Below are 23783 nucleotides of genomic sequence, written 5' to 3' on the forward strand. Positions count from 1 at the left end.
GAATATGGATCTTTGGTGGCTAACATGAAAAATATAGAGAAGTCTTCATACCCAAGAATAACATTTAAAAAAAAAATGGAACTCATCATTACCTATTAATACCTTCCCCCCATTTTAAGTTAAAAAAAAAAAATCATGGTTAAGTACCAAATAATGTAAAGAACTGTCGAATCATTATGTTGTATACTTGAAACTAATATAACATTGTATGTCAATTATACTTCAGTAATAAAAAAATTTTAATTAAAAAAAGGAAATAAATTTCATACAGTATCCTCATTCCCCATTCTGACTTTAATACTTAAAGCCAATATTAAGATATGACATACGTTGTTTATATTCCACAAACAGAGGCCACTGATGATGGTGGTAGAGTTAGCAATGGGATGCAATCATTGACAAAAATTATATTTCATTAGCTGAATAAGCAAAACTGAAAACAAAGATTCATCAATGGGGTTTGGTTAAGTATATAAATGATACATTCATGTGGCAGTGTAACTGGCTGACAATTATGTAGTGGGACTACATATGTATTCTTACTTAAAACACCAAAAACTAAGACTTTTCATTGAAATATGACTAAAAGCAACCCTAACCTTTTTTGCTCCAAACCAGGTGGTAACCATATCAAAAAGCCAATCTTTTTTCTCAAGGTTGATTTTACTGAGTAAGGATTTGATTGTCATGGATGCCATCTTTTTGCACGTGGCAGAGTCATCATTCACCATCATTAGACAAAGAGGAATAAAGAACATTCCACAGTTCTCATGGAGCAGTCCCTAAAAGAAAACAGGCAGTTATGAGCATACTCAGACTGGAATTCTCACAGGTGCCAGATGGGAGGACTGTGGCTCCCAGGGCTCAAGGGGAACACACACACAGTTTGTGGTTCAAGGTACCTGAGGAAATGTGTCAAAGAGATAGGAGATCATTTCCAAAGCAGACTCTCTCCCAGTCTCATGTTCGTAACTAGGGCAAGAAGATTAGACAGACTTGTTAGTATCTTTTAAATATACCAATAATTGTTTTTAAAAATTTTCAACATTGTTTTAAGGTGTTCATCTATTTCTTAAAAAGTGGAAAAAACTCCATTTTCCCGATTTTAATGTTTATATATATCTATCATATATATATATGCTACCATACAGCTTTAAGTGAATTTTGTTAGATTTTTTATCATTCTCCTTAAGTAGATTCTAATGAAAATCAATGCTCAGACTGAATTTGAAAAGCAACCTTCAGAGAACTGTCAAGGAAGCCATGCACATTGTTTGATAATCAAGTCAATGATGCATAGGGTAAGACCCTTAGAGAAGATGCCATCAGATTTAGGTTTTGTCATTTTTAAGACAGCTGCCACATTAAAATAAGAGAGGATACTAACTCTCTGCCCCTGTGTAGTTTATGGCTTAAACTTACTTCAGTTGAGCAAGCACGAATTCCAAGTTTGGTCTCAATTTGTCACCCAAGGGATAGTCAAGAATATATTTCAGAAAAACCTAGGAACAGAAGTCACACAGATGATTATTTAGGTCCTGTCTCTCCAGGATTCCTGCTTCCTAAGACACACTGGTAAGTTATAAAGGCTTTTCATAAGAGTAATCAGTCAGGTGAAGCCTGCCTTCAGAGTCAACAATGTACTTTCCTTTCTTCTCTGACCTGACTTACTCAGGTCCCACCCCACATGCCTGCTTAAGACTCAAGTCCTGGTCTACCACTGGCACGGCTGTTTTGGGCTCCACATCTACGCTCACTTGTAGGAAGCACCTCTCTTCCATAGGTGGCATGCTGTGGTGGATTCAGTATGGACTATGGTTCAACCCTGTATTTCCCCATGAATAAGAATGACGATGAGGATAATATTAATACTGACGAGAGTAACTATTTCATTTATTAAACCTCTTCTATATGCCAAACATTGTACTAAGTGTTTCTCAATAACTGTCATCACTCCCTTAGAAGGTAACGGATAAGTAACCCCATTTTACAGATGCTGAGAAGGATGATGGCACAGAGAGCAAGTTAACTTGCTCATCTGACAATGCCAGAATTCCATGCCTAGTCTATTTGCATCCAAAGGCTCCGTTTTCAAGCCATTATACTAGTCAGCCTCCTTTATTAATAAACTACAAAAGCTAAGGCACATCATTATACTTTTTAAGACCTGTTTCTTTCCCCCAGCCATAAAATGGGGTATTATTTCTTCTGAAGGGTAACTACAAATGGAAGTCATGTATGTAACGTTCTGGACACACAGCTAGAGCTTGATAAATAACAGCTGGCCCTCCTTCTTCCTAACAATACTCAAGGAGACTTTTTCTAGAGACCTGCTTCCTCCCTTTCCAATGTGGCTGTCTCAGCAGCCCACAGATTCCTTCAACCCCGAGTTTTTATTTCCAATTCAGACACTTCTACGTCCTAGATGTGATATGCACTCATATAATCATGGATGAACAAATGTATAAAAATAGATCTTCTCACATCACTCTCCTCCCTTGATTTCAATAGCTTTCTGCTAGTAGTATAAAGCCCTCAAATCTTCAACAAGACCGTAAGGTGCTGCCTGACTTGGCTCCTTCTGTTTAGCTCCTCCAAAAAGCGAGGCCCTTACTGACCTTGAGGTTTACCTTCTGCAGGCACTGGCTACCCCCTTTACCTAGAAAGCTAAGCCTTATTCTTCCTTCACATTTTGGCTTACAGGCCAATTCTCAGGAAAGCCCTGATTCTAACACTAAGGTAGTCCTCAACCTGATCATATGCTCCTCCATATTTTCTCAATTCTAAGAGGCACAGTTTTTCTCATTTTAACATCTCTGAAATCGGGCTATGTCTTGAAATTGATGGCATCTCACACTGTGTCATAGATTTTTTCTTTCTCTGAGGTGTATAAATAATGGTGTGTCTTGTAAAAGATGAAATATGACAGTGCTTTCCCCTCCTGGCACTTAGGATGGTCTGTAATTAAAGAACTGTGGAATTTTTGCTTTGTGGCTGTCTACTGTAAAAATTTCATTGATAGAGACGGCAAAAATTTTGTTGACTGCTTTTCCAGCAGACCTGGCACACAGTGATATGCACAATTAATGGACTGAACCAAGGGACAGAAACCTTTGGTGCAGGCTACTATGCTGCAGAAGGAAAACGTCTTCACCTATTTGAAACATTCTACTTGCGATGGGCTATAACTCAAAGTGCTCTTTGTTAACTGAAAATGCCCTTAAGACAAAGCAGAGTTGTTCCTCATACTTGATAAGTAAAGGGGTTCCTGAGTCTTAGAATAAAGTAACAACCATGTGACACAAAATAATCTTCAGAATTCAGCCAATGTTGACATGTCTCTAAAAACCAAACTGAGAAGACAGGACCTGACCCTTCCCATGGGAATAAGGTGTCTCGACAAACCTGTCTGCACTGGACTCTGACAGGTTCACTTTGTGCGGAAATTGCCAACTTGGATACTTTCCTCATGACATCATCAATTTCCGGGACCAACAACTTTCTTGATAAAATGGCCTAAGGTACAAAAGGAAAAGACATCTCATTTCATCTTCTACTGCAGATGGGTGTAAGCTGACCTGATGGTAAAGCAGTCATAGGCAACCTCAAAAATAATGAAGGCAATTGCCAAAAGCTAAAGAATATACACTTAAAAATGTTTAAAATGGTGAATTTTAAGTTTTATATATATTTTACAATATTAAAAAATAAAGGAAAAACTCCAATGTCCATCACAATGAATACAAGCATGGTATTTTATTTTTTAAGATTTTATTCACTTATTTGACAGAGTGAGAGAGCACAAGCAAGGGGAGTGGCAATCAAGAGGCAGACGGAGAAGCAGGCTCCCCACTGAGCAGGGAACCCAATACAGGGCTTGATCCCAGGAGCCCAGGACCATGACCTGAGCCGAACGCAGACGCTCAACCAACTGAGCCACCCAGGCGCCCCACAAGCATGGTATTTTTTAACCTATATTTTCCTATATCTTTATAGAAGTCTCTGGAAGTGTTGATAGGGAGTTTATGTTCAAACATCTTAATAAGTAGATATATTAACTTACAATTAATCCACCAAAATCATAACAATGTTTACAAATTAATTTTGGAAATCTATAGCTAGTCAAAACACTATGTTCTACATTATTCTAAGTATCTAACCTAAGATGCATAAAGTATAAAATCCAACATGCTGGTGACACCGTACCTTCAGAAGACCAAATGCAGTGGCCTGTCTTGAAGTATCATAAATGTCTTCCTCAGCATATGCTAGTAGAACTTGAAGCTGCTTTTCAGTTATCTGGTAAGATTTCACTTTCTTCACAAGTATGGTCACACACTGCAAATTATAATACTGAGGTTAATAACCAGGACATCTTACAAATGAAGATTCATTGAAATGGTATGGATTTAACACAACATCAGTGCTTTTTTACACAGGATACCAACCCTCTGGCCTTAGTAAACTAATCTGGAAAAAATTCTGACCAAGACCACAAAGGACAATGGGGAAAACCATAATTTTGATGTTAATTCTGGTCCTGGCTATTTTAAGTACAATTGAAAACACCTCACCTTGAAACAATTTACCACCAGGTGGAAGTTCTGGCCCTTGGCAGCTCCAAGTTTTGCATAGTTCTTCAGCAAAAGGAAAAGGTGTTTGGTCAGCTGTTCTGCTTTTGTTTCTATGGAAGGCAGAGGGAACCTCAAGACCCAGATCAGGCATTGTAAAGCACCTGTGATCACCTGAAAAACAAAAATAAAACCAATCAACCTGTGTAGTGACCAAATCCAATAACCCAGTACCCAAGGCTATGTAGGCTCTAAAAGTGATCAAGTTGAAAGAGTAAAATACTCTGCCCAGCTCAGTCTGGAATAACTGTACCAAAAGCTTAAGAAAGAGGGAGGTTTCCTTTTCTCTCTGGTAGAACTTACTGCTTCTCCATGGCAAGTAAAGATATATCCCAAGCAAATAAGAAAAAGTGGTCAGTGTATTCTTAACCTGTACAAGTAAATGATTGGATGGGCTGGCCAATTTTAGCACCTTTGTTTTGTGTGCAGAAAAATACATTATAAATGACTTCTATTTTTTAGACTGGTACTTTAATCCATTCTAAGCATATGTATATAAGGCATTCTAAATATTAGAAGTACAAAGATAAAGAGAACACCACCCCCCTATTTTCATTCTTTTTTTAATTTTACTAAGTAGGCTCCATGCCCAGTGTGGGGCTTGAACTCACGACCTTCAGATCAAGAGTTGCATGCTCTACCAACTGAGACAGGCACCCCACAACATCCCTCTATTTAAGGAACAGACAGCTGGCTCAGAAACTAAGCATGGGAACAATACATTATAGACTTTAATATAGTTAAGTGCTGTGCAAAAGGTATGAAAAACATATGCTGGAACCAAGCAACCACATGAGAACCCCTGAACCTCTGGGCTAAACCTTAGAGATTGCCTAGTTCAGCTCTACCTAACAGACCCATGCTGTCTGGTTGCTGTAATGGTCTTTTTGGACTGAATTAGATGACGACAAAGGAAAGGTCTTGGGAGTCGGAAAGGCCAGGGATCATATCCCAAGCTCTGCAGTTTATTACCTATTTGACCACAGAGATATTACTTAACCTCCTGGCACCTTCTAAGAGAGGAAATCGGGACATGGGAGAAGTGTAGGTTCTGGAGTCTGACAGACTGAGGCTCATATACGAGATCTGTGATCCGGGCCAAGTCACTTAGCCCAAGACCTAGTTTTCTCTTTGATAAAACAGAAGCATTAATAATATGCAACTCATGGGTCATTATGAGGATTCATACCAGTGGGGGGGCAGTAGTATCAAGGATGATAAAGATGATTACAGCTGACATGGAACCATACTACTCACCCTCATAACACTGTTGTGAGGATCAAATGAAATAAGTAATGGATGTTCCAGGGCTTGTAAAACTGCTAAAGGCTCTCCAAATACATGGGATTATTATACTGAAAAGCAATGTAATGCAGGGAACAGAGGGAATTGATAATATCATAAATCCACTTAAAAACTAAATCATCTTGTAAAGAACAAGCCTTGAAGTTCTGGATATTTTGCATGACACAGCTCTTGTGAAGGAACAGAACTCACCTTCACATCCATAGAAACCAGGCAGTCTATGAGGAGAGAGACAAAAGGATCCAACATTTCCAGAATAGGTTCACTTGAAGACTTGATCTTGGAAGTCTTCAGACTCAGATGTAGCAGCTAAAAGATTTAAAACGATATTTCACACCAGTTGCTCACAAGACCAACTGAGTTAGGTAAAGGTGAAATAATTTTGAGAGACAAGCATAAAATATTAAGATGCTTCTGTCTAATGTGACAGAAATTTTGAAGGAATGGGAAAGAGCCTGGGAGACTCTCTTTTAAGTGAGGAAAGTGGGAGTTCAGGGTGGAGCTGAGATGCTAAGTTCATTTACCAAGTGATTACTCAGCATTTACTTTGATTCAGGTGCTGGCTCTGTATACAGGACACAGCAGTGATCAAGATGAACATGGTCCCTGAATAATGGATCTCAGTCAGGAAGGCAGACTAACAAATAATTAACTGTAAATGCGGTGTGCTTTGAGACTTCTGTGAGGACCCCGGCAAAGGGAGGAGCAGATGGTGAGTCCTGGAGTGGGAAGAGTGTGGGGACTACAGAACAGAAGCCAGGGTGGTTGGGATGTGTTGCAGTGGTACAACAGGAGGCTAGGCCCTCATAGCTCAGAGGGAGGACTGGACTCTTAGGAAAACTGGGAGCCAATGAAGGCTTCTAAAAGGAAATAAATGATCAAATTATTATTATTTTTTTAATTTATTTATTTTTTCAACGTAACAGTATTCATTGTTTTTGCACAACACCCAGTGCTCCATGCAAAACGTGCCCTCCCTATTACCCACCACCTGTTCCCCCAACCTCCCACCCCTGACCTTTCAAAACCCTCAGGTTGTTTTTCAGAGTCCATAGTCTCTTATGGTTTTTAGAAGCTCACAGCTTTAAAAAAAAATTCAAAATAAATTTAGAGCTGCCCATACAAAACAATAGTGAACCTATAATAAATGTTAGGTCAGAATCATTAATTCTGAGACAGTTATATCATCAAAATAAGTACTGGAAGAGAGAAAAGGGTAAATGGACCAATTTACCTTTTAAAAAACTCATAATTTACTTATGGAAAGGGGTTTACAGTGGAAATGAGCAGTACTGGAAATTTAGCATACCCACTATGGGTAGCAAATTGCACTTTAATTCTTACCCGAAGCCCGGACTCAATAAATATGTGCATGTTGGTTTTCCTGCTCACAACAGCTTTCTGCCCACCTCGAACTGGAGTTGGGGGGAGCAGAAGACAGCTCTCGGGTGGGAGACGTGGATCTAGTGCAGGAGCTGCTGGATTTCTGTCAATCACAAAGAAGAAACAGGCAGAAGAACACTGTATGCTGCATTCCAAGCAGTTACAGTGGCCCTGCCTGGTGACTGTAGTCCAGCACTAAGTAAGGTGATGTTCACTGTGGGCATTTTCTCTCCTTTAACCATAAGAAACAGAGAGATTCTTAGATTGTTCGTCGAGGCTGTAGAACCTCACAAAGAGGTATCAGATTGACAAACACACTAAGAGGTATCCCATTAACTAACACACGAACACACATGTCCCCTTACTAAGATGAATAGTAAGGGGACATGCTGTTTGAATTCTGAAACATATGACGAGGAGTTTCTTTTAGAACCCAGAAGTAAAATCCAAAGGAAGGTATTTTAAAACCTTTTGAGGTCTAAAAATCTGTTTAACGAGTATGTATTTATATATATATATATAAATATATAATCAGTATATATTTAAAATCTATCCTAACTTTGATTCAGTAAATAAAACAAAAATGGTCTCAGAGAAGTGCCAAAATACCTGGCTGCTGTCACAGCTAACTCATTCCTTTACTGGAAAACTAATCTCAAGGTGAAATTTATCAGTTGGAAGGATGTTAGCCCAAACACCACAAAGTAGTACCATCTTATAACTCAGGCAAATTATATATATACTCACACACACACTACTAAGGTAAATTATTAAATTAATCCACTTACGAGTAAGAACTGAATGGCTTATCAGAAGCAAGCACCTAAGGATAGTTTTTTTGTTTTTGTTTTTACTTCAAACTTACTTTTCTTTTTCTGTTAATAGGGGGAGATTTTCACTGACCAAACCATAACTGAGCAATAGAATGGATTCTGCCGTCATCTCCTGATTTACGATTAATCCTGCTATGATTCGGCGCAAGGTTTCATGAACTTTCCGGGCCAGTTTTAAACTCGTAGTATTTTGTAAGATCTAGAGGCAAACATAAATTTGCGAAGGTAAAACAGAACTGCATTTTTATTTGTTATGATGGTAGTTTTTAAAATATGTATTTACTTTTTAATATACGTTTGGTTTTTTCCTAATTAAAAAAGAAACACTCTTAATAAAATTTCAAACAGAACATACAAAGTATTATTTACTTGATAATATACATGGAAAATTATGTATTCTGTTGACTCTTTTTCATCCTTAAGACATATTTAACATTCCTAGGTTTAGATAAGATTAATGCATTGTAGAAACAATTACAGAGTTTTTCTAACACCAAAACATTTGGAATTATGGTTAATTCATGTCATTAAATAGTGCTGGTTTTAGTACATAATATTGTAAAAAAAAGGAATTATTAACATTTACTGAATGTGGTAGGCACAGAGAACATTACGTAGGTAAGCAAACTACAGTCCCTGACCAATAGGAGACAGAATGAAAACAGTGCAGAGAATGTGAGCTTTGGAACAGAAAGATCTATAGCTAAATCCTTATTTTCCTCCTTTACCACGACTTCTCTACCTTTCTGAACCTGCATTTTCTTATCTGTTAGATGAAAGAAGTACTGTTGATCTCAGAGTGGTTGTCTGGATTAGACGTGATAATGAAACAATGCTTAGAACATAATACATGTTCAACAAACATCACTTTCCTCCCTCGTGGCAATCTGACTTCACAAAAGCTATGTTCTTAGCTGCTGACTTAACCCAGCTATAAAATTCACCTGCATTTCAATTTTTTTTGCTTCTGCATTTCATGGTTTACATCTAGGAGTCTGGTTCTTGGTTAGCAATGCCCAACTAGGGCTGCAAGCTAGTGCTATATGGTACAGGTGCCCTTAGCACTAAAGGAAATCCTGGTGGTCAGACCCAGCATTAAGGTTTATCCTGCATGGCTCTTTCCAAGAACTCAAGATATGTAACGTGGGGATGTCCTGTATTACATTCAAGTCCTTACCTCTTTTAACGGAAGGATAAGTTTTGTAACCTGATCTTTCCCTACAAACTTGCCCAGGATTTCGTAAGAATCATAACTCTTGCTTCTTCGTGCCTCCATGACTTTGGAGAGGATCTGCTTCACTTCCTTCTCTTCAGCAATGGCACCAAACAACTCATGGTTAAAAATCTTTGAGAGAAAAAAGCCAAATGACAATTATATGCAATCAGCAAGGTAAGTCAACATAAGCAGTCTCTGATACATCTAGATCAGGGGAAAGCAAGTTGGACAGGACTGAAATTAGATGGTAGGAATTCCGATTAGATTTTACTTTTTCAAGGTAGTTCAGGGACCAATTACTGAAAGACGAGCAAATACAGAGACACCTGAAGGGTTTTTTCTAAGGGGAAACAAAAGAAGAATACTATATAGATTTATATATATAATTATAGAATACATAGGTGCTTCTTTGATATTACCAAAGAGTAGCTTAATTTCTCCTTAAAAAACTCATATGATATTTGCAACTTAATTATCAATACTGATACATTTAATTCAAAATGTTTTTAAGTATCTACATTTTTTTTTATGAACGAACAAAGGCTGTATGGCAAGTTTAGTCTCTTTTTAATCCCACCCACCACATTATCACATTATCTAATTTTAAAAATTGATTGTTATTAATTTTTCATTTTTCTATTTTTCATTATTATAGGTAAAGCTTTATACTTTTATATAAACCCCAGACTAAATATATCTCTGACTATTCCTTTAAAACAGATTCTTGGAAGTAGTTGAAAATTTTGCTTATTTTAAAGCTTCTGACACACATTAGTATTCTTTCCAGAAATGTTATACCAAAACTCAAGATCTACTAGTAATGGCAGAGTGCCATCTCTCATCACTTGATCACCTTTTTAAAACTCTGCTAATCTAAGAGATAAGACAGTACATTATATTCATTTTTGAAGGCTATAATTATTTCTTAGTTTGTGAACTGATTTTGTGTCCTTTGCCCAGTTAAAAAAACAGTGAAACTCCCTTTTACTAAATCTTACCTCTATCATTATATCTAAACAAGAGTCCAAATCCCCAACGTGTAGCTTGTTGGTGAGGCCTTGAAGCAACATGTAAACAGTGAAAGTCAGCACATGGACCTAAAATGAAATGCACAGTAAGAATATGAATAGAAAAAAGTAAGATCTAAGACTGCAGAGAGCACTTAGAGTAATATCTGTCATTACTGTAGGGAGAAGCTTTGACAAATTATCACCATGTAAAAGACTTTAACCAAATGATCATTTTGAACATTACTGTGCTTGGGCTCTACTACTGTGACTAAACCAGGCCACTGATTTATAAAGAAAGGCACAAAAGCCTTGAACTTTAAAAAACAACTTGTGAATTAAGGAGCTTGCTAATGTTGAGTGCAATCCAAAGCTGTTCTGAAGGAAACACATTTTTGCCCTTAACAGTAACCATAGCTAACATGCCTAAGAGCTTGCTATTGGCTATTAATACTGTTGTACTAACACCGCATAGATGTATTAAATCCTTTAATCCTCATTTACTGTATCTATGGTGTAGGTGCTATATTATCATAACTTTTCAGAGAGGGAAGCTGAGGCACAGAGAGATAAAGTAACTTGCCACAGGTTGCATGGGGAGTAAGAGTCAGGATTTGAAACCGTATAGACGGGTGCCAGAGCCTCTGCTCTGTATCACTATGTTATGTTGCCTCTCAAGCTTTTTGCGTTCTTCTTTTTTTTTTTTAAAGGCATGTGCTTTATTATTATTAATTTTTTTTTTAAGATTTTATTTATTTATTTGACAGAGAGAGAGATCACAAGTAGGCAGAGAGGCAGGCAGAGAGAGAAGGGAAAGCAGGCTCCCTGCTGAGCAGAGAGCCCAACACGGGACTCGATCCCAGGCACTCCACTTTTTGCATTCTTTATGCTGCTTCTAACGCTATAAAATAATGACAGTGTCAGATAATGATCAAAGGCTAAGGAAACATAATTGATTGTCAGTACATAATTGGTTATCCATATGCAGATTTTATTTTATTTTTTAAGTAATCTCTATACCCAACGTGGGGCTCAAACTAAACCCTCAGATCAAGAGTTGCATGCTATTCTAACTGAGATAGCCAGATACCCTGTGATTGGATTCTAAAGGCAAAATTTCATATATATCTACTGGAGATCTTTATTTACTTTTATACTTAAAATGTTTGCTGAAAGCTTTATACTTAAAAGTCCTTTTGTGGGGGATGAAGAACGACATTTGAAGGATACACTTTTGACAGTGTCTACACAATTAACATTAAAACTCAAACTAGTTGTTCTCCCATCCCTATTTTAGTTATTTTAACAAATCATGGAATGGACTTAAAAAACAGGTGGTTAGAGAAAAAAGGGCTACTCATTTAAATATCTCAGGTGCTCCATTAAAATGTGAATAAATCCAAAAGACAGAGATATACTGTATTTATCCTTCTATGCTCAGGCCTAACACAGCACGTCACATAAAGCAGCCATGAAACAAATGCTGGCTAAATGAAAAGAATAAAAATGAATACTGACAGGGGCTCTGACTCCAGGTAAGATGGAGAAAGCACACACTACTCTGTCTCTCCCACTGAAAGCAGCTCTTAACACCTGGAAAGGGGGCATGGAATAGCTATTGGGGAAGAACACCAGAACACAAGCACCACCAAACTTGCAGGGTATTTTATCAGTTTTCTGTTCAGTATCCCTCCGCTAGAGGCGCCTGGGTGGCTCAGTGGGTTAAGCCTCCGCCTTCAGTTCAGGTCATGATCTCAGGGTCCTGGGATTGAGCCCAGCATCAGGCTCTCTGCTCAGCAGGGAGCCTGCTTCCCTCTCTCTCTCTGCCTGCCTCTCTGCCTACTTGTGATCTCTCTCTGTTAAATAAATTGGAAAAAAAAAAAAAAAAAAAGTATCTCTCAGCTAACATGGAAGTGGATGCCAGGATGCAGGGAACTCCAGGAGAAGCCCATGGCTTGATGAGTAAGAGCAGGAACACAGAATGCTCTAAGAGAGGACAGAAATCCCTGTTTGTTTGTTTTTTCCTTTCTTTTTTCCGTTCTTCCACACCCCAGCCCCCTACAATCCTACAGTGGTGGTGGTGGCAATGGATTAGAAATGGCAATTGGCAGGAGCCACAACTCTGAGGGAGGGGACCTTCCTCTGCCTCAGTGGAAATGCATGCTGAGAGCAGGCCAACTCTAGCTGCTCTTCTCTCTCTGTTTCACCACCGCTTGTCCCCATGGCAGAGTGGGAGCAATAAAGCCCTAGCTTTCTACCTGGAGGACTGAAATGAATGGAAAACTAAAGTGCTAGCAAAGAACTGAAGATATAAAGAATTAAATGTAAATTTTCAAACTAAAAACCCAACAACCAAAATAAGAAATTCACTGGATGAGCGAGCCCAGCAGCAGGATGGAGATGAAAAAGGAAGGAGTAAGTGAACTTGAAGACAGATCAATAAAAATTTATACCAAAAAACCAGGAAGAACTGAAAAAAATAAAAAACTTGAACAGGGCCTCAGGAACCAATGGGACAAAAATAGAAAGTCTAATATTCATTTCATTGCAGTTCCAGGAGAGGACAGAGTACAGTGCAGAAAAAGTATATGGAGAAATAATGGCTCAAAACATCCCAAATTTGGTTAAGAAGCTCAGCAAATCTCAAATAGGGCAAACTCAGATATATCATAATCAAAGTACTGGAAAATAAAGGCAAAGATAAAGTCTTTAAAAGCAGCCAGAGGAGAAAACGATGCATTACTTAGAGGGGGACAATGATTTGAATAACAGGATTATTCATCAGAAAGGCCAGAAGGAAGTGATACAACATTTTTAAAGTGCCGAAGAAAAGTATTGTCAATAATGACAGAAAACTAAGAGCACCTGCTGCCATCATACCTGCCCTACAAGACTGATGACAGAAGTTCTTTAGGCTTGAAAGGAAACGACTACCAGAAAGAAACTTAGAAATTCAGAAATGAAGAAGAGTAGCAGAAATGTTAAATATCTGGGCAAGCTAATAGACTATTTTTTTCCTCTTGAGCTCTTTAAAATATGTTTGACAATTATAAGCAATAACTCGACCACTGCTCGATGAACTTTTCAATATATAGATAACAGACAAACAACTATAAAATTAAAAAAAAAAAAGGGTAAAGGGATCCATATGGTGGTAAGGTTTCTATATTCCACTCGAAGTCATAAAATACTAATTCTAAGTAGAATATTAAAAGAATGTATGTATATGGTAATTCCTAGAGTGACCATCAAAAATTATACAAAGAGAGATTAATATTTTTAGTGTGTTAGGTTTAAAACCTATAGAACAGGAAGTTTATCTTTGAGCAAATTCAGATACAGAAGTAAAGCTGACTACCAGGAGTCTTGACTGTGTACGTGAAAAGAACAAGCTACAGTGTTTCTCAAACTTGAGCTCACTCAGGGATCTTACTGAAATGCAGATAGATCAGGTGTAGGGCTCTAAATTGTGCATTTTTTTTTAAAAGACTTTATTTATTTATTTGACAGAGATCACATGTAGGCAGAGAGGCAGGTAGAGAGAGAGAGAGAAAGAAGCAGGCTCCCTGCTAAGCAGAGAGCCTGATGCGGGGCTCCATCCCAGGACCTTGGGATCATGACCTTGGCCGAAGGTACAGGCTTTAACCCACTGAGCCACCCAGGCGCCCCTAAATTGTGCATTTCTAACAAGCTCCCAGGTGTTGCTGATGGTGCTTGTCCAAGATCCACACTTGGGAGTAACCAACCAGCCATGTCACTACTCAAAGAGCTTTGTAATCCACAGAGATCCCATTACTTTTATTACTTATATGGTTCAACTCTGAAACAAATGTATATGTTCTTTATCTTTATTAATTTTTAATGTATTATTATTATTTTTTGGTGTATGTACTTTATTATTTACATTTTTGTTAATACATTTGACACGGATTCAACAAGAGTATTTTTAAGAACTCAAAAAATACAAAACTTGGTATATCAAATGATTTGGGAAATAAAGGTTACATAACCCAGGCCTAGAAGTGTCTATAAAAATCAAATATAGTTTTCTTAAAAAATAGATTTTTAAAATTAGAAACTTGTGAATATTCTTGATTGCTACCGCAGTGTATCAACTTTACTGAAGATAGACCCAAAGCACTACCACTTACAGTATTCAAATTGTAAATATTTGAATTTCAATCCAACCTGAATGAATATAAGGCACATAATACAATTTACCTGATATCCACGGACAAGGGTAGTCTGTAATTCTTTTAAAATATATTGTAGGTAGTGCACACCCAGATCTTCTATGATTTTTGCTAGAGTGCTGCGTGCAATGTCTCTGATTTCCTGTGCTCTGTTCTTGAGGAGGGCACACACTTTCAACAAAATACTAGAAAGTGAAAAGTTGAAAAGGACTAGTAAAAATACAGAAGCGAATAAAAATACAACCATCCTTTTGTCTCTTATTCAGTACCCAAATTTCCCAATTAAAATCTGAAATCACGGCAAATTATGACAGTACTTCTCCTCTTCCTCACAAAAGAGATTCAAGAGTCAGGAAGAAAGAACCAATTTTTGAGTTTCACTGAACTTTTCTAATATGTCACACAATATACCTTGGCAGATTAGCTTCCATAACTTCCTGTGGAAGGGACTGCATTAGTTTAACCATGGCAAAAGCTAAAGGAACTCGAACTACTTCCTCATCATTCACAACCTTGGATTTTATGAGCTTGTGTTCTTCTTCCCTTTTAGTCTGTAAGAAAAATTTAGGTTAAACTAAAACAGAAATAAATGGATCAGGGACCTGCAAACATGCAACCTTGCATTCGAAAAGTAAGCTCTTTTGATACATCTTATTTCATTACATTTCCACAACTACTGTCTTAAAAAACAAACTAAATTATGCAATTTGAGAATAACCATCTAAAATTTATAAAACTAGTAGGAATAAGAAAATTTTTTCCAAAGGAGTAACCAGAAAAAAGTAAAGCCATATTTTCACTGATGTAGATTAAGACTGCTATGAAATAAATAAAAATCTTAAGAAATCTGTATCAATTGGAATTTTCCAGACTTTGAGTGACACTCTTGGTATATAAGAAATACAGTGCCTCAAATAATAAGAAATATTTAAAAGTATACAAAATAATCTATTTAATATTTTATACCAGGGGCTGGCAAACTTCTGTATAGAGTCTAATAAGTAAGCATTTTTGGCTTTATGGTCTCTGCTGAAGCTCCTCAATTCTGCTGCGGTAACACAAAAGCTGAATTAGCCAATATGTAAAACAATGAGTGTAACTGTGTTCCAATAAAACTTCATCTACAACTAGCCCATGGACCACAGTTTGCCAATCCATGTTTTACACTGAGAAGGAAAGGCTCTGACTTATTGAGAATCCACAGCTAAATGTTATCCCTGTTAACCAGGAAGAAGATGAATTTGAACAGCAGAAAAGTGGCCAAAATGTTGTAAAGGGAAACATATTCTAATTTTTAAAACACTTTTTTTTGGGAAATGAGAGCCATCTAATAACTGCTTTGGAGATAGAAAGCATATGTCTATGAAAACCATAACAAAGAAACACTGCTGCTTAGCTGCAGCAGGAGATGAACCTAAAGATGATGAGACAAATCAAGGAAGGTAAGTTGTGAAATGCTGAGGTAAAAGAAAAATCCCAAAGCTGAAATCAATCAATAATAGTTTAGGAGCCTCAGCCTGATAGGGCCCCACAAACACCGGGGGTTCACTCAGACATCCTGCGTCACAAACAGAATGATTACCGTGGATGCCAGGCATTTATGTAGCCTGGGTAGGATATCCCCAGTTATGGTTCCTTGGATATTTTTAATTGTTCTCTCCAATTCTTCCTTATTCCGCGGAAGGAAAGAGTTGGACCCCGTGATACACTCAGGTTCTCTAGCTGATGTCCCTTCACAATCAGCTGGATCAGGATTTTGCAATTCTTTGTTGCTGTCGTCTGACAAACTCTCACATTTGTTTTCCTTCTCTTCCTCATCCACTTGCTCTAATTCCATGGTTTCATGCTCTGGCAACTCAATCACTTCTATTGCGTCTATGTTTAGTAAACAACAAAAGTCACCTTAAATCAAATAAGGAAACAATACAATTGTGTCACATAGTCTTTCCCACCAACATCTAATAAAAACTAATCATCACTATGGGTAGGCAAGATAGGTGCTGAGGAAAGAGCACTAAATGAGAGGGTTATGGTTTTTTGATGTCTAACAATATGGAACCTAATGAAAAATAGAGACAAGTAAACTCACAATTATGAGGGTGGGAGAGCAAGTGCAGGGTACTTTGGGAATACGCCAGGAGGCTAGGCCAGCACGGGGGTCTTAACAAAAAAAAAAAAAAAAAAAAAAAAGCTTCCAAAGTACTGTGGTTGAGGGTTTCCAAAAACAAAAACCTATACTCACGAGCATGAAAATCACAATGGCAGCCAAGAGTTCTCATGCAGAAATGTCCCTTACTATAGGGTTCAGTTTATTAAAGAAAATTAGGCAGTACAGTATAGTGAAGCAAGTCCAAGCTTGGCTCTGCTAACAAGCCATGTGGCCAGCGTAGGCTTTGGATTCTTCATCAGCAAGCTGGAGATGGCACCTACCTTACAAGACTACTGTGACGGTTAAATGAGATAAAGTCAACAATGCACCCAAAATATGTTTCTGACACTTCACTAACTTTCAAAAATGGCAGCTATTAGTCTTTATTTTGTTTACTGGCCATATAGCTTTATACTTACCATATTCCTTTACACTTCTGAACTATAATTTTTCATATAAAAAATAATGGGGTAACTACCAACTATGATTCTTGTAAGATTTTTATAAGAACAAATAAGACAATGTCTTTAAAAGCCCAGGTCATAGTAGATGCTCAATAAATATTCCAAACATATCTAAGAAGAAAAGAGATAGCTAAGAAAATAAAGTATTTTAATTTTTAATGTTTCTGTTTATGCAAAATTACAAAATGTAGATTCCACTGCGTGAAGAAAAACTTAAGGGGCTTTAGTACATTAGTGGTTTAAAACACACATAGTGCCTACAAATTCAAGCCAGTCTTTGTTATTAATTAGTGTGGCTCTATAGTAATTTTACTATGAATCACAGAATTAGAAAATTCTCAATAGGAAGGAATGCCGGAGTAGTGCAAACTGAGGGCCAGAATATTTCAATGTCTTTAGCAAAAACAATTAGCTCACTGTTCCATTTAAGTGTTCATTCTTTTCTTTTAACAGGTTAAGGAAATTTCTAATTAGTCCTCATCTGATATCATGAATAGATGCTGAATTTAATCAACTATTTCCCTTGTGTCTCTTTAGATGACCACATGTTTTTGGGATGCTAATATGTTAAATTCCATTAACCAACTACACCAACTTCATGAGTTAGTGGAACCTTCCTCTATCAATCATCTAAAATGGCAGGCATAGGTTGAAATTATCGACTCCTTAAATTTTTGTAGAACCTCCCTATAAAACAGTGTAACCATGGTATTTTCATTAGAAGATGGTTTTTAACTACAGAGTTAATTTCTTTAGTGGTTAGAGATACCTCCAGATTTTCTATTTCTTCTAAAGCCAGATTTTGTATTTTTGTTTTTAAGATTATTTATTTATTTGACAGAATGAGAGAGAGACAGTGAGAGAGGGAACACAAGCAGGGGGAGTGGGAGAGGTGGAGGGCTCGATCCCAGGACTCTGGAATCATGACCTGAACCAACGGCAGACGCTTAATGACTGAGCCACCCAGGTGCCCCTATATTTTATTTTTCTAAGAATTTGTATGTCTCATGCAAGTATTCAAATTTATAAGTACAAAGATCATAACATTATTTTACCTTTTTCATTTAACTATGACCTTTGAAAATTCCCAATGTTGTTTATTATGCCTTCTATTTTCACTTTTCACTGACCAATTTTGACAGAGCTTTGCCAATCTATAATCTTTTCAAATATCTACTTTTAGCTTTGATAAACTTTTCTTATTGTATCTACTTTCTATTTCATTAATTATTACTCTAATTTTAATTCTCATCTTATACTTTCTTTGGATCTATTGCTTAATGTTCTTTCCATAATGCAGGTGGTAAAACTGGGTTTCTATATAAATAATCTACAGCTCATTTTTTTAATCATACAATTTAGACTGGCCTTCTCTATTCTTCAATAAGTTTTTACACAAATATTCAAACCATCTGCTTTAACTTCCTCCTGACTCATTCACTGGTCACTGTAGAAAAAGGTGGTAAGCTGAATTTTGCCAACTTTAATTCATCATCATCAGTTATCCAAAAATAGAATGGAAATTTAGTAAGGAAGTTTTAAAGATTTATTTATTTATTTATTTGACAGACAGAGACCACGAGTAAGCAGAGAGGCAGACAGAGAGAGAGGAGGAAGCAGGCTCCCCGCTGAGCAGAGAGCCCGACGTGGGGCTCGATCCCAGGACCCTGAGATCATGACCCGAGCTGAAGGCAGAGGCTTAAACCCACTGAGCCACCCAGGCGCCCCAGTAAGGAAGTTTTAAAAACTTACTTTCATCATTCTGGATTTTTCTTACTTGTTCTTCAAGAGTTTTGTGATCAAAGTGGAATGCTTCTAACACTATTACTAGCAAACTGTTAAAAAAAAGAAGGTACACAGAAATGTTTGTTTGATTCACAACATCATTTGATGATTAAAAGGAAACATCTGAAGACCTACAAACATTAGCATAACCTCATTAATACAAGCTATAAGGAAACTGAGATTAGCAAGACCACTTCAAGAAATAATACAATGCTGATATTTTAAAAACAAAACAAAAATAAGAAGTTTGACCATACATACCTGACACCCAACTTTTGATTGATCTGTCCTGTCTGTAAAACATGAATGAAATGTTTCAAGTAATATATATATGCTGACCAAGAGAGATGTCTGCAAATAGCTCCAATAACTTCTGAGGCAGCAATGGTTATATTTTCATGCTGTAAAACAAATCAAGATCATCAACATAGAATAACATTTGCCAACAAAATACAGAGCTAATTTCATACATTAAAAAGCTTAGACAGTAAGTGATCAGCAATTATAAGGAAGGAATGCCCAAAGTATACTCCATTTTCCCCCTAGCCCTAAGAAAAGGCACTATCAATTAAAGGAATGACACTGTACTTTAAAGGATATTAATACACTTTGGGCTTTTTCCCACTCAGACCTCTCTGGTGGATTCAAGTCTACAAACTGTAAATGAAGTAAATTCATGTGTAAAAGTTGACAAACACTAAAGTTAACTTTAATGCACAGCTCAACATTCAACAGTACACTGCACTGGAGACATCTCTTTCATGCCATCATAGAGAACAGGGACTGGACTTACCCTCCTATCTTAAACTAGAAAAGTAGACAAAAATATATGAAATAGCAGTTTTCAGACTCTGGACATCAAACAACACACTTCAGTCTTCCCTGACAGGAAGGTAACAAATGAAGCATGTCTTATAATTGCCCTAATTCACAGTATCACAGCACAAGTGGGGAAACTCAAAAAGGGCTCAGTGGTCTCCCTAATGTAAGGAGACAGAGTTGAGGCTGTGGCAGCTAGAGTCCATAGGGCAGAGCACCAGAGAAGAGAGAGCTACACAGAGAGGCAAGCTGCACAGGCATACCAAGAAGCAGAAAAATACCTCTCACGAGAAGAAAAATCAACCAATTGAAATAGACCCCAAAATGACACATATGATAGACAAATAGTAGACAAAGGCAGTAAGACATATGATAAAATTACATTCCATAAGATCAAGAAGGGAGAGGAAAGCAAGAACATGTTAAAGAGAAAGAAGTAAGGTATAAAAAAGGCCCAAACTGAATGTCTAGAAATGAAAAAGACAGTTCTGGGAGGGAAGACACACTACATGGGATTAAAAGCAGATTAGACTCAGAAGAAGGAAAGATTAGTGAACCTGAAGACACAATGATACAAAAGTAAAACAAAATGAAACCCAGAAGAAAGAGTAATGGGGGAAAAAAAAAAAAAAAAGAGCCTCAGTGTGTTTGGAACAACTCTGAGTGGCCTAATATACAATGGGGTCTCCAAAAGGGGACCCAAAGTATTCTTGAGAAAGTAATGGCCAAAAATTTACAAATTTGAAGAACACTACAACTCAGTAGCTCCAAGAAGCTCAACAAAAGCCCAAGCACTAAGAAACATGAAGAAAACTACACCAAGGCACATTGTAATCAAATGGCTTAAAACCAGTGATAAAGAGAAAAATTTCAAGGCAGCCCCCCCCCCAAAAGATACATTATACTCAGAAGAATAAAGATAGGAATGACTTTTTGTTGGACGTGATATCAACCAGAAGACAGTAGAGCAATTCTCTTTCAAGAACAGAAAGAAAAAAAAAATAACTGTCAATCTAGAATTCCATACCCAGAAACATTACCTATAAAAGCAAAAATGAGAAAAGACAAATATGAACTGAAAGACCTCATCACTGGTAGAACTGTGCCACAAAAAAAAAATCTGAAGGAGGTCTTCCTGTCAGGAGTAAAATGAAACAGGAATATGTCTGGATCTACCCAAAGGAATGACTGGAAAATTATAATTAACTGGAAGGACCAGAAATCACAAATATGTAAGCAAATATAAAAGATCTTTCCTTATTTTGAAAGTTCTCTCTAAAAGATAATTGGCTATTTTTAAAAAAGATTTTCTTTATTTGAGAGAAAGAGAGAGAGAAAGCAGAGCAGGGAGAGGGGCAGAGGGAGAAGCAGGCTCCCAGCTGAGCAAGGAGGGAGATGTAGGACTCAATCCCAGGACCCTGAGATCATGACCTGAGCTGAGGGCAGACACTTAAGTGACTGAGCCACCCAGGCACCCCAATAATTGACTGTTTAAACCAAAAGTATGGGTAGTGTTGTTTAAAACTGATGTAAAGCCAAAACCTATATAAAAATAGCTCCATGATAACTAGTAAGTCAATAGAGATAAAATAATTTTTAAAAATCCAATTAATCCCATACAAGGAAAGAACAAACAGGGACAAATGGAAAATAAGTAAAAACATCAAAAATTTAAACCTAACCATATTAATACTGATAGTAAATGTAAATGGCCTGAAACCAATTAAAAGGCAGAGGTTGTCAGATTTGACAAAACCGCCAAGACTCAGTCATATGCTATCTACCAGAAACCAACAGTAAATATAAAGTCACAAATATGTTAAAAAGAAAACATGAAAAGGGTATACCATGTTAACATCAACCAAAACTAAATATAACTTATTTTCTCCATCTATACCTCTTTCCTATTTTACTGCCATCAAAATATAAGTTGGCTGTGCTTACTAACTCTTTAAACTGGAATTTTGGGGAGTATTCTTTCATTTACTTAGGTAATTCTTTTTATAATTTTTTTTTAATTTACTTATTATTATTTTTTTAAAGATTTTATTTATGGGACACCTGGGTGGCTCAGTTGGTTAAGTGGCTGCCTTCGGCTCAGGTCATGATCCCAGTATTCTGGGATCGAGTCCCACATCAGGCTCCTTGCTCGGCAGGGAGCCTGATTCTCCCTCTGCCTCAGCCTGCCACTCTTTCTGCCTGTGCTCGCTCTCACGTGGCTCTCTCTCTGACAAATAAATAAAATCTTTTAAAAAAAATTTATTATTTATTTGACAGAGAGATCACCAGTAGACAGAGAGGCAGGCAGAGAGAAAGAGAGAGAGAGAGGGAAGCAGGCTCCCTGCCAAGCAGAGAGCCCGATGTGGGGCTTGATTGATCCCAGGACCCTGAGATCATGGCCTGAGCTGAAGGCAGAGGCTTAAACCACTGAGCCACTCAGGTGCCCCTACTTAGGTAATTCTTTTTTTTTTTTTTTTTTTAAAGATTTTATTTATTCATTTGACAGAGAGAGATCACAAGTAGATAGAGAGGCAGGCAGAGAGAGAGAGAGAGGGAAGCAGGCTCCCTGCCAAGCAGAGAGCCCGATGCAGGACTCGATCCCAGGATCCCGAGATCCCGAGATCATGACCTGAGCCGAAGGCAGCAGCTTAACTGAGCCATCCAGGCGCCCCCCTACTTAGGTAATTCTTTAAAAATTTTTGAAACAACAGGGGAAACCTAACTTTGCACAACACCATGTGGTCAACACAGTATAAATTCAAGTCACAACTCCTGGTATCACCTGAATTAGACTCGAATTTTTGGGTGCTATCTTTCATCAATCTAAACAATAAATATTAAGGCCTTACAATGTGCACAACACTGTTTTTGGCACTATGTAGTACAATAATGAAGACAGTCCTAAGTTCAAATACAGATTCTCAATCTGTATGTCTTTGAGAAAGTTAAATACCTCACTTATTCCCAGTTTACTTTCCTGTAAAATAGTAACAACAGCACCTATAGGGTTAAGCTATGATGAGGATGAAGTAAGATTATGTTAAGTACTTAGAATAGTTCCTGTATCTGGTATAGTGCTAAAGAAAAGGTAGCTATTGTTTAACTTCCTTTCTTATGAGCCATTTGGCTCTGATTTAATTATCAGAATTAAGTCCTATAATACAAAAATAAAAGTATGCTATGTTAGTAATGTGATTATTTATTTCTAAGAGGGGAACTATTTTGTGGTTGGCCTCTTTGGGCTAATAATAGTGAAAATAAAGATTAAAACTACCATTTATAGAGCATTTACTATGTGCCAAATACCACTCTCGGGGCTTCAGAACTATTTTAAGCCTCTAACTGTGTTGACATCAATATGAATGTCACCAACCCCATATGCACTTTGGAAAACTGCGTCATGGTATAGGTAGATGTTTAATGGTTTCCCTGATCTAATGTCCTACCTTGAGCATCTTCTCATCAAAAATTGGAGTCATGGCATAAGGCATGATATAATTCTGAAGAGATTTAGAAGACAGGACAATTTTGCCTTCCATTAGTTGTTTTGCCAGTTTCTTTAAGGCTCTTGCTCGTCTGTGGATCTAGGAGTTAGATAAAATAAGAAATAGTTACTGAATACACTTACCTACAACCAGCTCCATTTCAGTATCATGTTACTTTTCCATGAAAAGATTAAAGGAGTGAAATACAGTCCATGTGTTACATGAACAAACACCTGTGCCTTGATTTGCTTCCAGAGATATAATCCATAGCATCTGTTTAACAAAGGATCCTAAAGCATTTATATACTTCTTAGGAAATGGCAAAGAAATGTGACACTATTATTGTGGTTTATGATACCATGAAAGAAAACAGACCCTAGGAAAACTGATCATTTCCTATGCTAATCTGACTGACAATCATGAAGACCAAGGAATGAGAGGCTCAAAACTTTTTGGAAAAGTAAAATATATCTTTTTAAATCAGATAGAACAGTTTGAAATGCTTATTTTTTT

The 23783-nt window shown here is 37.2% G+C and overlaps 1 protein-coding gene across 2 annotated transcripts in view; it reads right to left on the reverse strand.

Annotated features, from left to right (window-relative positions):
* Positions 1 to 23783, reverse strand: part of UTP20 (UTP20 small subunit processome component) — a 97260-nt gene that overhangs the window by 9914 nt on the left and 63563 nt on the right. Inside the window, exons 38-54 of one of the 2 annotated variants that reach the window (XM_046011149.1) lie at positions 23232 to 23369; positions 19228 to 19367; positions 18934 to 19016; positions 16151 to 16443; positions 14980 to 15119; positions 14597 to 14753; positions 10367 to 10465; positions 9330 to 9497; positions 8185 to 8351; positions 7281 to 7422; positions 6129 to 6245; positions 4575 to 4745; positions 4207 to 4338; positions 3406 to 3516; positions 1423 to 1502; positions 903 to 972; positions 600 to 782 (exon numbers count right to left, since the gene is read on the reverse strand). In XM_046011149.1, coding sequence (XP_045867105.1) covers positions 600 to 782; positions 903 to 972; positions 1423 to 1502; positions 3406 to 3516; positions 4207 to 4338; positions 4575 to 4745; positions 6129 to 6245; positions 7281 to 7422; positions 8185 to 8351; positions 9330 to 9497; positions 10367 to 10465; positions 14597 to 14753; positions 14980 to 15119; positions 16151 to 16443; positions 18934 to 19016; positions 19228 to 19367; positions 23232 to 23369 — 2391 coding nt within the window. Of the gene's footprint in view, positions 1 to 599; positions 783 to 902; positions 973 to 1422; positions 1503 to 3405; positions 3517 to 4206; positions 4339 to 4574; positions 4746 to 6128; positions 6246 to 7280; positions 7423 to 8184; positions 8352 to 9329; positions 9498 to 10366; positions 10466 to 14596; positions 14754 to 14979; positions 15120 to 16150; positions 16471 to 18933; positions 19017 to 19227; positions 19368 to 23231; positions 23370 to 23783 lie in introns of both variants that reach the window. The other variant, XM_046011148.1, reaches the window with a different exon arrangement.

Source organism: Meles meles, chromosome 7 (genome assembly GCF_922984935.1).
Source record: "Meles meles chromosome 7, mMelMel3.1 paternal haplotype, whole genome shotgun sequence".
Taxonomy (NCBI): domain Eukaryota; kingdom Metazoa; phylum Chordata; class Mammalia; order Carnivora; family Mustelidae; genus Meles; species Meles meles.